The following is a 14,482-nucleotide window of genomic DNA, read 5'->3' as shown; positions in this document are numbered from 1 at the left end:
CCCCACACACACACACACACATATATATATATATATATATATAATTTATTTATTAATTAATATATACAACGGGTACGGGTTAGGGCGGGGAGTACCATACCCGTCCCCATCCCCAATCTAGCGGGGAATCCCCGTCCCCCACTGGGGCGGGTGGACCGGGTTCCCCGACAGGTCGGGGCCCATTCCCATGCCTAGTGTCTTTTGGTTTAGATATGGCTACGGATAATTTTTTTTCAATGGAACAAAAATGTTTGTTTAATCGTAATTTTCAAGATTTATTTGATTATTACAAACACTTTTACGGAGTAGGAAACCAACAACAAACTCTTCAAGTCGTGGGTTTGCGGGGTCTAGTTCTTCTTCTAGTAGTCATCAACCAAGTCGGAGATAGTTGATAACTAATTTAATAAACGAGGATTTAAATGAATCAAGTAAAAAAGGTCGATTCAATAACGATTTGGGTGAATTAAATTTGTATGTGCATACTAACTGTATGACTGCATGTTCCGCAAATGATGTCGAAGATTTGAAAAAAATTGATTGATTAGATTTTTGGAAACAAAAACGACTTCAATTCTCGGTTTTGGCATGCATCACACGCGATATACTAATAATCCAAGCTATTACCGTAGCTTCATAATCTGTTTTTTCTCTTAGTGGCAAAACCATTTCCATACGTCAGACAAGACTAAACCCGGAGTCTACGGAGTGTTGCATTTGTTTGAAAGATTATTTGGATAGCATTGATATAATTCAACATACAACATCGTTAGAGATGGAGATTGAAGCGGTGGAAGAAAATTTGGAAGAAAATGAAATAGTCATGGGACTAAACACGCCACCAACCACCGATACCAACGGCACTTACTCACAATATGACGATGATGAGGAATTCGGCATTGGTGACCTTGATGACCAAGAGGCTATTAGAAAAATTCAAGACACCGAAACTCTTCAAATTAATCCGACATGGGATACCGATGAATATTGATGAATAAATGTTTTTCAAATAATTTTATAATAAATTTTTGTAAGACAATGTAATTTTGTTTATAACAAAACGCATTTTTAAAGTGTATTTGCATGACCGTACGACAAATTTTATAATGTATTAAAAATATATATCATTAAAATTTTTTAAAAAAATAGGCAGTATTGGGACCGGGACCGGGACCAGCGGCCCATAACCGGATGTCAAAGAGCTTGACTAGTCTTCACATTTTCGACCGGGACCACGATCGGTTACGTTAGGAGCGGTTATGGCCAGTTTTGAAATAGTGTAGGACCGGTTTTTTACCGTCACTACTTACACCCTAATGTAAGAATATGTTGACATGTTAATTTTGTATGTGAATATTATGTTATATTATTATATGAAGGTTGTCCGAGAGAACCAACCCAAATCCGGTTACGACCGTTTGTTTCATCTCTAATGGAAAATTAGAATGAACATAAACTTACCACCACATAATTAAATTCAGAACGTGATTTTTATTTTATTACACGACGTGTTCTAGTATTAAAGTTTGCTACAGAAGATGCTTTGAATTCATCATGACCAAATACATAGATTCAAATAATTATATTTTTAATTAATATAATAAATCCTGTCATAAGGATATCGTTAATTAAATTATTAATTTATAATAATAATAATAATAATAATAATAATAATAATAATAATAATAATAATAATAATAATAATAATAATAATAAGCATTAACGAATGGGTTATAAAATTTTGTTAACACAAAAGAAGCAGCATCATGTATCCAAAAACACTCAACCCCATCCATGTTCGCAACAAACATCAACTGCATAATCTGCTCAACAAGTGTAGTGTTATTACTACTATGTCTAGAGTCTAATAAGTTCGAACACCAATATCTCAGAATGGGAAGCCAAACTAGCCTATTCCGAAAAACCCATTACATACTTTCACTTCAATTTAAAAGGAAAACCTTCAAATTTTTGTTCATACCTTCCTTCCTTCCTTATCTTTGGTTGTCTCTTGGGATGTTTAGATCCTTAAAGACCGGGCTGTCGACTCCAACTCCCATTGCATTCAGACCATTGTCTACATACAAGACTGTTCCCGTGATGGCTGAAGCCAAAGGCGATGCCAGAAAAGCAGCAGCATTTCCCACCTCCTCTGTTTACATCCATTTTCATCACGTTATTAGTAGTATGAAAAGAAAATAAAACACACACTCACTCACTCACTCAAATACCCAATGAGCAATATATGCAAGAAGACCAACAGTCGTATACGATGAGAGATTCGTGATGATAAATGGGTCCTTTAGTAGCATAGCAGAGTACAGTGCCAGTCACATATGATGAGTATTCCACTTTTTTAGTTAGAGTCCCCCTTTTAGGGATAATACGATAGTTGACCWCAAGTCTTTCTGTTGGGCGCGGTCTCATAGTTAGGAGACTACCTAGCTGAGGTAGTAAGTGGTTGGGCTATGGTACGGCGACTGCTTGTTAAGAGAGACTAGCCACTAAGCCACGGCTGAAACAGCCGGGTCGAATTATTCAAACGGGCCACAGACTCTTCTAAGCCGAGACCCCTTCTAAAAAAGGTATGAACACGACAGCCCTTACAAAAACCAATGCTTTCCGGGTCATATTTCTTGTTTGGATGTTCCATAGCATGTTCCTGATCGCGAGTAAATATTTTTTAAGAATTGAGAAGATCAAAAAGCTGCTCTAACCGAAGCCATTGCCCTATTTGTTTGCCTTTCTGATCTTATTCGTCTTCTAGAAACATCACTCTATTCTCTCTTATGGAAACATCTATTGGTATTGGAACCCCTTTTCGACAAATGAACACTTCTTATTGAAAGTAGAGATGCGGAAAGAGCGACTTAATGAATAGTATGATCAGTTAGCAAGTCCTATTCAATCACCCGGCCTCCCTTGTCACGTATTTGGATCCCCTYCGGTGCATTGTGCTTCACTTCTTTCATTTAGCTACTCTTCATTTTTTTACCCTATGAGGTCGGACAACCACTACATTTCTTGATCGGTTGCTGCCTACATTACTCTTTCTCCCCTCAGACCATATGTAGTTCTTGGTCATTTGTATACTAGTGCTTTTGTGGTTCTTCACTCCAGCCCTTAAGTATTCTGTTCAAAAACCTCATCCTCATTAAAAAAACAAAGAAAATCAGACTTGGAACCGACGGAATAGTAGGTATAAAGTAAATTGCCCAATGTTTCCAAATTAGTATGTTTACCTTTACTATTTTGGTATTTCATCGATTATCAAAAGCCAAATCGGGGGAACCCACAAGMAGAACATGGAATCTCGTATCTGGTACTCCTATGCTCCATTTATTTCATGGCGGGGAAGGCCACCATCGCACTCAGCAATCTTTGTTTGTACCCCATAGCCGGACAACTCACTTGTATCTCCTCTCCAGCCAGTTATTGATGGCTTGGTAGGAATGGAAGGGTRGAAGACCTTATTCGAACGGACGGACATAATTTGCTACCTTTTCATCTGTTTGCCTTTTGTGAATCAAACTATCTCGATCTGGAGRGAAAAAGTCTTCCTGACACTGTATCTTACCTATCGTTCGTTATTCACCGACTGGCCCTTATCTAGCATATTCAATCGGAAGCAATCATTCTACAATGCTGAGACCTACTCATTGGACCTACCTATTCGCTATGGACGCTCGATGGTTTTCCTAGTGCACTATCGTCGAGAAAAATCTCCCCTCTCCATAGTTCTATGATGCCCAAGATGGAAAATTGGTCATTTAGGCTATATTTGACAAACTAGCTCATAAGCAAACTATTGACTTATAAACAGGTTGTTAGCTGAAAAACTAGTTGTTGATTAATAAGTTAGCTAGCTGTTAGCTAATACTCCCTCTGTCCCAAAATAAAGGTCCACATTTCTATTTTAGTTTGTCCCAAAATAAGTGTTCACTTTACCATTCTACCCTTATGGGATGGAGAAAATCTCTCTCTCTCTCTCTCTGTGTATTATTAAGGGTAAAATTGTCTTTTAGTTGATTAAAAAGTGTAATAATTACATATTCCCAAATCTGTGTGCCATTTTTGTTGTGGGCATTTATTCTCGGACAGAGGGAATAAACTAGTTGGACACAAAGTAACTTAATCGTGTGAATGTACAATCTCACAAGTGTAATTAGTTTTACAACATAATAAGGATCACCCTAATGCACCAAGGCTGAAGGTTTTTATGCTTCAGGAAGTCCTCTATGCATTGTACAAAGAGACTGCTAAGCCTGAGAATTGATCAAAAAAGATAAAAAAAATTAGAGGATCTCTGAAGATTTTGGTTACTTCGATTCATAGAGAAATTACCAAGATGGTATCAGTGAATCTCTACAATCCTTAGGTTGTATGTTCAAGTCTATTGGGAGACATAGTGTTGATCATTTCCAACAAATCGAGGGGAATAAAGTTACCTTCTTTTTTCCTTACAGCTTTTCACTTTCCAAGTTTTAGGGAGGTAGAAAGACTCCATCCAGATGGGTTTTAGGTTTAGGACACTTTCTAGATCCTCGAAACAAAACATCAAAGGGATGAGAGTCTTTTTCTGTCATTCAAGTGAAATTAACCATCGTGTTGGCAGAGAATTAGGAGAGGTAGCTAATTGCTACAATTTACTATAATATAAAATAGTTTCAGGAAGAATTTGACAAAGTTGGTCGAGATAATTAGGTTTCTAGATCATAAAAAAATCAGTCACACCCCGACAAAGTTATGAAGGAAGATTGACACTCACCTGCAGATAGTTCTTTCTGCAAGGGTGCATTCTCTGATGAATAATCAATCATCATATCAATGAAACCAATGGCTTTAGCAGCACGGCTCCCCAATGGTCCTGGAAGAACAAAATCAAGAACGATATATAATATTCAAATAGTGTTTTGCATTTAGCATATGATGATGAACAAGAACCACAGGTATATATAAAGACGGAAAGATTGCAATAAAGTTGCAACTTGCAAGTGTGATTTGTATTACCTGCAGATATGGTGTTCACTCTGATTCTATGTTTTCTTCCAGCTTCAAAAGCCAATACCTGTAAGTATCAGCCAATCAGGTTAATAGAAGCCTATAGAACACACCATCAAGAAAGGATCAAGAAAACACTAACCTTTGTGTCGCTCTCCAGAGCAGCCTTGGCTGAACTCATACCTCCACCATATCTGTGTATTAAAGGGTACGATTAGCAGCGGTCTCTTTGAATGGTATGAAAAAGCCAAGCTCCAAATGGGCAAATAAAAACAATAAAATACTCTGTTGGTCTAGGGTTGAACACAAAAGGGAATTTACCCTGGTATGATCCTTTCAGCCGCAATGTAGGTCAGAGAAATTGAAGCACCACCTGGAACAAGAAAGATATCGACTTTGCTGATAAAACTGCTCTATAGATGTTACAAGAAATAATTTTTTGAATTTATTGGGACGAAGAAAAATGTACCCGGGTTCATTATTGGGACAAAATGCTTTAGCAAAGATACATAAGAGTAGCTGGATGCAGAGATGGCCGCAAGATACCCATACCTTGATGTTTCCAAGAGAGGTTTGCTAACCTGCATGCCATGCTTAATTAGTATCTCTATTTTTAGAAAGCCTCTTAAGTTGAAATGTCAATTACTCGACATTTTGCTTCAAGATATTATATAGATTACTCGACATTTTGCTTCTAATTTCAATTAAAAAATCAGATGGGACAATGCTTGGTGAATTTCTTCGTAATTGCGTCAAATTAGTCATGGAGATTTCAGTTTGGTATAGGTAGTGGAAAGTTGTGGTCCAGCTGCCCATTGACATTAGTTTTGCTAAGTCCATAGTTCTCGTCTTTAGTTTTTAACTGCTCAGTTTGTTGTCTTGTATTCAGTTTCTTTGATTTCACTCAAACTTAATAAATCTTTTTGACGGTTCCGAAAAGAAAATCTGTGTGTAGACTTCGTTAGGTACTATCTATTAGTTTTATATCTCAAAACATCTCATCTTGTACTAACATATTTCTGCTTCAAGCAATGCTATAAAACGTTCACGGATCATATGGACCTTTGTCTTTACCTTTTTCCTCGTTATCAATCTTCCAAAATATCTTTTCTGTTTTAAGAAAAATTGAGACCATAAATTTCTATTGGTTTGAGTTTATTTGTTGCATTTGTCATATATAAATATTATATACTTCAAAAAAAAATTCTATTGGAGAACATTGGTGAGCAAATTAGGAGCATCAAGCAATTGATCTATGTGACATGTACTTGGAAGTACCACGAATAACATCACGTAATAATACACAAAAATACCTCAGGTCCATTGGCTAGTGAATGCACAAGAATGTCAATGCTACCAAAGTCCTCTTTCACAGATTCAGCAACTTCCTGCAGAACATCATGGAGTCTGCTTATTCGAAGTTTCAATATGCAATCTTGAAGCTGATTTTTTAGAATTTTCTTAATCCCAATATCCACATATAACTCATCTGGACCCATGTACCCTTATGCCTCCAAGTTCCAACATAGAGCATATTTATACTTTTGCCATCACACTCCTTGTGATATTCACTCAGCCGCGAGACATTATTTGCATCTCAAGTGCATACTGATTATGTTATGAATGGATTCTTCAAATTTCCAGATGATTCACTTTGAGAAGTGGTGGTGGTCACACTGAAGGGGTGATGATTTAGGAATGCATACCTTAACAGTCCACTTTGAGGATCCTGCATAACGTTTATTTGATTGTACCTGCATAATTCAGCATTATTATAGGATGTATATGTGTATGTGTGTGTGTATATATATGTATATATATATATATATATATATATATATGACACTTGTATATATGTATATAAGGCCCTTGGCCTAGCTGTATACGGTAACTCAACCTTCCTAGAGGTAAAGGGTTCCAACCTCCCCAAAGGTGGGGAGAGTGTGTGAGTTTCATTTGCCATATATAAATATTATGTACTTCAAAAATAAAAACTGTGGCAACATTCTTCATTACAAATTAAACCTACATCTTCAGGAACATCTTCAGGAGTGTCATAAACGGCATCCAAGGGATACACTTTAGTGATTTCCATCAAAGACCCATCTGGCAGCCTAAAACAACAAAATACACTCACTGATCAGTTGAGCATCACAACATTATCTTAGATTAACTTAATAATTGGTAGACTGTGGATACTTACACACGTGATTCATCAAACTTCCCCCTCCGAAGACTGGTCTCGAATATGTTGAGTGCCTACAAAAAACATTATCAACAAATAATTACATTTTAGGTAGCCTGGAAACTATTAATCAACAGGAAGAAGCCTCTGATGGAAATCAGATTGGCACTCATTTAATAAATGGCTGAGTGGGTGTGCCTCATATGGGTTGCTTGCGTGTTAAGATACGACTTTGCTTACTTTTCTTGTTTTAAAATTTGATTTTAAGGCTTCCATTACTTCCAAGGCAGAGAAATTGAACAGATTGCTTCAAATGCCAACAATTTACATATATATAATTTTGACGAATGTAAAGTAGGCACACCATGATCTGAAAACTTAAGCTCTCAACTTTTATTTTGTACCTCTCTTGTAATGTCCCAATATTTTTCTTCTTCGTACTTACTCATCTCCTCTGCTTTTGTCCATTGTACAGGTCCCCTGCTTGTTGTTTCTGCTATGCCTCCTCTCCTTCCTATTTGTTCTTATTCTTTTTCCTTTTTTGACTATAATTCTAGCATTTTTGTTTGAGCATGCCGTCCGTATGATATGCATTATCAATCTTGGTTATCCTAGTTACACCTTAAGTTTGCTATTTTATTTACATGCATACTCATTAACATAATTGCATTGGTGCAACTCATTTACACTCATTATAGTCAGATTATGATGGAGCATGCCATGCAAAATAAAAATGACATATACTTGCACACCATTTTTTAAAATTCAGAACTCACACACCCACTCGTATGCTGCCAAGCTCGTTGGTATAAATGATGTGATCCATTTCTAAGCACTACAAAAAGACTCTGATGCAACGCATAACTCAAGACTTATGCCTTAACATGGTTCCAATTGCTTTCATTTTCATGGAATCACTAACAAAAGTGATCAAATTATTTGTCCCAGCTTAGGACAGGGTGCCAGGGTATGTAAGAATACATGGTAAAATGAGTTAACATCCCAGAAAATGATATGATAAAAACTACTAACAGCTAGGTTCAGTTACTTACCGGAACCCATGTGCCAACAAGAATTTCAGCCCCAGCAGCAGCTAGAGATTTTGCTATTGCCCATCCATATCCATTATCGTCGGCTATGCCAGCAATGAATGCCCTCTTGCCTGCAAATACAAATAAAAAACCATTATCATGTTTGAACAGGATTTGCACTATCTTCTTGTCACAATTTTAGCTTCATTCATAAAAGCGTTGAGCAGGAAAACAAAGTACTCCTGGAATTTCTGCTTATTTTTGACATTAGCATTGCATAAACCAATATAAAAGGACTAGCCCAGAAATCTAACCTCTGAGATCAATGGGCAATCCTGGGAGGGGCTTTGTGTCATTGGACTCAGATATTGCTTTTGTGACCAGCCTATTAAATTTCACAGGACTGGATGCAATGTTTTGAGAAATTACATGTGTTGAAGAGATATGGCAAGAGCTCTTAAGCTTCGTCCATGATGCCTCTCTAATTCCACCGCTGAAAACTGCAACACTCGACTTTGAAACTTCACAGGAAGGAAAAGTGAAGGGTTTTGCTATAGCAACATGCATGTTTGAAGTAGCAGTTGCCATTTCACTAGAGGTTTATCGCGAAACTGCAGTCATGCAAGAAATGAGAATCTATTAACACGGATCAAAAAAAGCATTGAAACAATTAGCTATTTCTCAATTTGTCAGCAAGACATGCTCCTTGATAATTGAATCATAATGTTTGTTTTACTCCCTCCACCCCCAATCCCTAAAAAGAACTAGAATAAAATTATGGGTTGTCCCCAGAAAATGTAATTTTCCTTTTTTAAAAGAATTTCAATCCAAAATTTACCCATTTGCCTCTTAACAACCATTAGAAAACATTAGCGAGATTGATTGTTTTCAACAACTTCTCTCAATTTTTGTGTTTTTAGGTATTTGATTGCTGATCAAAGACTGAACATTGCATTTTTTTTCCAACAAAGGTAGTAATTATTAAGTTCTGAATACTAATACCCGACCCTACTTCTTACCATCATCCATGTAAGACGTTGCTCTTCTAATGATGGTGAGCATAGAATTGCAAAATAAAAGGGCAAATATTCATGCATATACTTGCTATGAAAAAACCACAAATCCAGTGAGATTTGGGATCCCCTTTTCAAGTTCACAAAATTTATCGTTAGTGATGCATGTTTCTCTGAATTTGAACAAATTCATTTTGATTTTAAAGTAGAATGTTGATCCTCCATTTGCCACACGAGTTGAACAAGGCTCACGAAGGAAACTCAATTACTTGGATTTAAATACAAGGAAGGCCTTGGATTCTGGTAGTTGAGGTTTCCTCCTACCCGAGGGCTTCATTGTTGCTGTTTTAGCGTTTTAGTGTTTTATCTTGATCTGGAGGGTCTCCCCTCTCTATCAAAAATACAAGGAAGGCCTATGAGAAACATGAAAACATAAACAACAGCTGAAAATGAAACCTTAAAACCCAAAACAATGTGAGATCATGAAACAAAACCAACACAATTCTTCAATGTTCAGTTAAACCATAAAACCCCACAACAATAAAGGTGATCTTAGATCAAGGTAACAATAATAATCCACAAGAATTAAAGTAAAACTACCATCAATACCAAAAAAGAGAGGAAGAAAGAACGAATGTAGTTTGATCAATGCACTAAATCTCACTGACCTATCCGATCGGCCAGACGTTGAACAATCTCTGTAGCTCCTACTCCCACCTTCGTCTGCCTATGAAGATGTATATATATGGTTAGATGCTTAATAGGTTTCGATACAAACTAAGCTGCCTTCCTTAGCTGTCTTTGTGGGTGCCGTTGGAAAGCTTTGGAAGTACCGAAACAACTGAGTTTTGGCACTTAGTGTAAGAAATTGCAACAATAGACCAGGATTGCCCCAATGGGTCTCTGGGGCTGGGCTATACAATCGTAATCATTCATGAATTTGCCATTTTGATATATATATTTATTTTGCTTCAAAAAGTTCTGCTTTGAATTCGTTGATTTGAGATTCAAAACCGGGGAGTAATAAGCCCAAATCTTGTTTCGAGGGTGGCCCCAAAAGGCTCGGGCCTAACAAGCTCGAACTCTAGTCTCAGTCAGACTTCTATGTCTGATCTGATGATAAGGACAAAAATAATTATCTTGAAAAAATCGAATCAAAAAAAATTATCAAAAGAAATTTTGGTATTTCAAATTCACTTGATTTGCCTACGGTGGGTAGCTCCATTGGTAAAGGTATGGGATGAGCCCAGAAACAATACGAGTCTCGGGTTTTTTTTCGGGCTCCTTGGCTAACCTCAGTCGTTGAGTGACATTTGTTTTCTTGAAGGCGGGCGGGTTTCAGGTAGGATCAGTTGGGGTTGACAATAACCAATTTATTTGTTCAAATTCACTTGATTTGATTAATCAAATATTCTTGCACATAAATTGTTACTTAACTTAAATCTCGATATGTAATTGGTTGCAGACGCTTTGGTTGCATTCGTTTAAAGATTTATTAATCCCGGAAATAGTCATATTTTAATCTAAATTACGAAATAAATTAATTATAGCAATAACTTTTAGGAAATATTAACTTTTCCATTAGAATTATACTTAGCGGCCGTTTACCCAAATGTTTATCCGGTAAGCGTTTATTGACAGAAATTAACATTATAACTTATTTTGATGCGTAAGATTTTAGTACATCAAAACATATCGAATGCAATAATTTACTGTGTAAGCGCTTACCTGGGTAAGAGTCGGCATCCTCATTTACTGGGTACGACTCTCTATCCTTTTCATCGCTCTTATCCGGTAAGATTCTTGGTCTTTCTCATGTTCATCCGATGAGAAAATTTATCCGATAAGCATTTACCAAATAAGTGTTCAGTAAACGGCTCCTTAATTGAGAAGAAGATAAGGAACCGTGTTTTAAAACTAACGTTCATGGTAAAAAAGACAAATGTTTTTTAATGGGTGTAATATTACCATGTTAGAACGATCAAAAAGACGTCATATTTTGATATTTATTGACGTCTGTAAGTAGTACAAACATCAATAATGAGCGAAATGTTAGACCTTAGAAAATTAGTGAGCAATGGTTTTTTTAGAGGAAGTATTTGGATTGTCTCCGAGTAAATTTTAAATGATACCTATATAAACTGCAATAGGGTCGAAATATTAGTTACACACATTAATTCCATTCATGATCCACATATGATCCAAATTCTTACTATATTGATATAATTTATACTCTATATGGAACCTATAATAAATGTAAAATAATTTTTTCACCAATCCAACTACCACACATACACGTTATGCCTCTTACTAAGCAAATAGGAGTACCAATTCATTGGCTATGTTTTTGGATCAAATTAGAGCAGTTGGTACAAGTGTAAATTGGCGGGATATTCCGACTATTCACGTAGATGATTTTGAAAATCGGTTGTTAATTAGAATAAAAATAATAAAATAGATAAAAATTGTTTATTTAATAAGGTAAAATATAATGAATTCACCCTTTTATCTATTATTATTCTTGGTCTCTTTAATGATGAAAAAAAATACAACGTTAAATGATTGAATTACAAGTCATGGCTCATGGCATTGGCAGCACAGTTACATAACATAATAACCTTGAAAGTCGCAAATAGTTTAGGTTGGGTGGGTGGGTGGATGGGAGGATTTTGTTCACCAAAGAATTGGAGAAAAAAATTAGAAAGAATCCCACGAACCAAAATTCAATTTAAGTATATAATATTTTATAAACTGGATTATGGATTTGACTCTAAACTCGAGAAATTATGTGTTTAGTCTTAATGGTTGTCAAAAAACTTATGACTAAGGTCCCTCTATCTAACTCTGTTAACTCTTGATATCTAGAGTCTTTTTTACTCTTTTCTCTTATTTTTTGTTATAAAAAATCTATTGAATCTTCATATTCTTCATGGAAAAGGATGAAAACCCTAAATTTAAATTCAAAATCATAAACATAAATCAAACTCAAACAAAACCTAAATTGCAAGCATAAATCAACGTAGATAAAATTCCTAAATCAAATCTTAAAATGATCCTGAAACACTAAATCAAATCTTAAAGCAATCCTAAATCAAAGGACAATATACTGATTGAAGGAAAAAAAAACCCTTGGATCTATGGGTTGTAGGTGGGGGAGGTGGATAAAGGGGGTTGGAGGTTGAGAGGCATTGGAGATCGGGTTGCAGGTTTAGAATGTGAAGAGTACATATGTATTCAGTGGAGAAGGAAACCGAGGAAGAGACAGAGAGAAAAAGAGAGAGAAGTTCTAGGTGAAAGTAGGGGACACGGGAGATTTAGCAGTGGAGGATGTTGGAATTGAAGGCCTGCAATGGGAGGGGTCCAACAATTGGAACTACGGGAGGTGTTAAAAGATATTTTGATATCCAATCTTGACTAACTTAACTTTGTTTGTACTTGTTTGATAACAGGTTAACAAGTTGGGGTAGAAAATGTCATTTGTTACAAAGTTGTTTTTTGGGTAAATAGAAGGAGGACTGCGCCTCATATGTGGGAGTTTCTCAAGGGTAGCAGAGTCAGTTTTCATATTCTTCAAGGACTAAAAGTGTTATTCATGAAAAATATATAAAGCCTCTCTCTTTCTCATAGCCGGTTAATAATTCATTTTCAAATCTTTTAGCTAACTTTTCAGCTCTCCTTTCTCTCTGTATTCTCTCTATATTTTAAACTGTTCTCTAGATTATTCTTGATACTTTATTAGATATAGTTGTCTCAAAGTGTTGTTATAGTTCATCATCTGTTATATGTTTGAAATAAAAGTAATCTTCATTAATGTTTAAGATTTTAACATAGCATCAGAGCGTATCAGGTACGTTTTCTTTCAATAATCTCTTTGTTACACTTTCATTAATCTCTTTAATCAAACAGATGAATGGTTTGAGTTCCTTGGTTTACGAGTTCGCAAGATCTCGATTACCAGATCTCACTGTGATGTTTGGTCTACCTTTGATTCTGGTTCTCATGTAAGACCGTATGTTCGTTTGAGCGTAAGCAGATCTGTTTCCCTTTTTCTAGATCTGTTCTTGTTGTTCTCTATGTTTCCAGATCTGTTTTGTTTGTCTTTTTACATGAGTAATATGGCCGATCGGGTTTGAACCAAGAGATCATTTGGGTTTTCCTTTTTGGTCCCCTTTCAAGATTAGTTTTGTTCTCTCTTTGTTTGCATGTTTACTTCTTTAGATCTGGTCTGTCTTTTTGTTAAAAAAAATGTATGTTATCTGAGTTCTTTTTTGTTCTTGGCTTATATTGTTCATTGATCGATCGGGATTGTGTCCTTATTAGATCTTTTCGATCTATTGTGGCCCCCTTCATGATTTCTCTCTTGTTGCTTGAATCGGTAACTGTTTAGCTGGGTTTGTTCAGGTTTAATATTTGTTCCTTTTTTTTTGGTCTAGATCTATGTCCTTCCAGATTTGACATTTGTTTAGTCAGATTCGTGTTACGATTGTTGGCATCTGCTTTATTTTCAAGTCAAGATCTGTGTCCTTCCAGATCTGGCATTTTTTTAGCTTAACTCTGTTTTGTATCTGTGTCAAGATCCGTGTTCTTCTAGATCTGGCATCTGCTTTATTGTTAATATTTGTTTTGTATCTGTGTCAAGATCCGTGTTCTTCCAGATCTGGCATTCTTTGTTTTTTGTTCCAGGTTTCAGTTATTTATGTTATCTGCAATCTGTTCTAATTGCAGGATATTGTTGATCTTGTTCCCATTACTGTTCTATCTGTTATCTGGTTTGTTTGCAGGTTATTGTTGTTTCTTCCTTTAACTTTTTGTTAAAGGAATCTGTGGTAAGTTCTTTTGTGTGTTTCTTTTTTGTTTTTTCTCCTTTGTTTGGGAATCTGGAAAGTTGGCTTGACCTAGCACGATTACAGTGTTTTAGGAATCCTGCCTCTAAGCTTTTTAGTTCTTTCCTGTGTGTTCTTCTTTTCTCTCTATGGAATCTTCACCGATTAAACCTGTGAGTCTAGAGGAATCCAAAGTCACAAAACTAGACTTTGGAGATCCCCTATACTTACATCCTAGTGACACTAGTGGAAGCTCCATTTTGTCTTTTAGGTTGAATGGGACTGAAAATTATAGAGTATGGGTCTTGTGCTATGATATTAGCATTAGAAACTATTAGCTCTAATATTCACTTCTTGTAAAAGTATGAAAAAGTATTCTGCAAGTGTTGACAGAAGAGTATCTTCCACAGAAGACAACAGAGGACTAGC

General features: G+C 36.0%; 1 protein-coding gene across 1 annotated transcript; it reads right to left on the bottom strand.

Annotated features, from left to right (window-relative positions):
- Window positions 1–1,770: 1,770 nt before the first annotated feature.
- On the bottom strand, window positions 1,771–10,032 carry LOC112519811 (enoyl-[acyl-carrier-protein] reductase [NADH], chloroplastic-like). Its single transcript, XM_025128106.1, has 13 exons — window positions 9,899–10,032; window positions 8,532–8,828; window positions 8,239–8,348; window positions 7,205–7,260; window positions 7,031–7,115; window positions 6,708–6,755; window positions 6,315–6,389; window positions 5,471–5,582; window positions 5,323–5,374; window positions 5,144–5,195; window positions 5,011–5,068; window positions 4,769–4,867; window positions 1,771–2,152 (listed from the first exon to the last, which is right to left on the bottom strand). The coding sequence occupies exons 2-13, from the start codon at window positions 8,803–8,805 to the stop codon at window positions 1,995–1,997; spliced, it is 1,179 nt and encodes a 392-aa protein (XP_024983874.1). The 5' UTR covers window positions 8,806–8,828; window positions 9,899–10,032; the 3' UTR covers window positions 1,771–1,994.
- Between the last annotated feature and the right edge of the window lie 4,450 nt (window positions 10,033–14,482).

Source organism: Cynara cardunculus, assembly GCF_001531365.2.
Source record: "Cynara cardunculus var. scolymus isolate 2C chromosome LG 10, CcrdV1, whole genome shotgun sequence".
Classification (NCBI taxonomy): Eukaryota; Viridiplantae; Streptophyta; class Magnoliopsida; order Asterales; family Asteraceae; genus Cynara; species Cynara cardunculus.
Note: the sequence above shows the minus strand (reverse complement) of the source record. Positions and strands in the feature narration are given on the sequence as shown.

Coding starts and splice junctions, on each gene's coding strand:
- LOC112519811 (XM_025128106.1), bottom strand. CDS start 8,805: ATGGCAACTGCTACTTCAAACATGCATGTTGCTATAGCAAAACCCTTC. Junction 8,349..8,531: donor ATTGCCCATTGATCTCAGAG/GTTAGATTTCTG, acceptor TTGTATTTGCAG/GCAAGAGGGCATTCATTGCT. Junction 6,390..6,707: donor CCTCAAAGTGGACTGTTAAG/GTATGCATTCCT, acceptor GATGTTCTGCAG/GAAGTTGCTGAATCTGTGAA.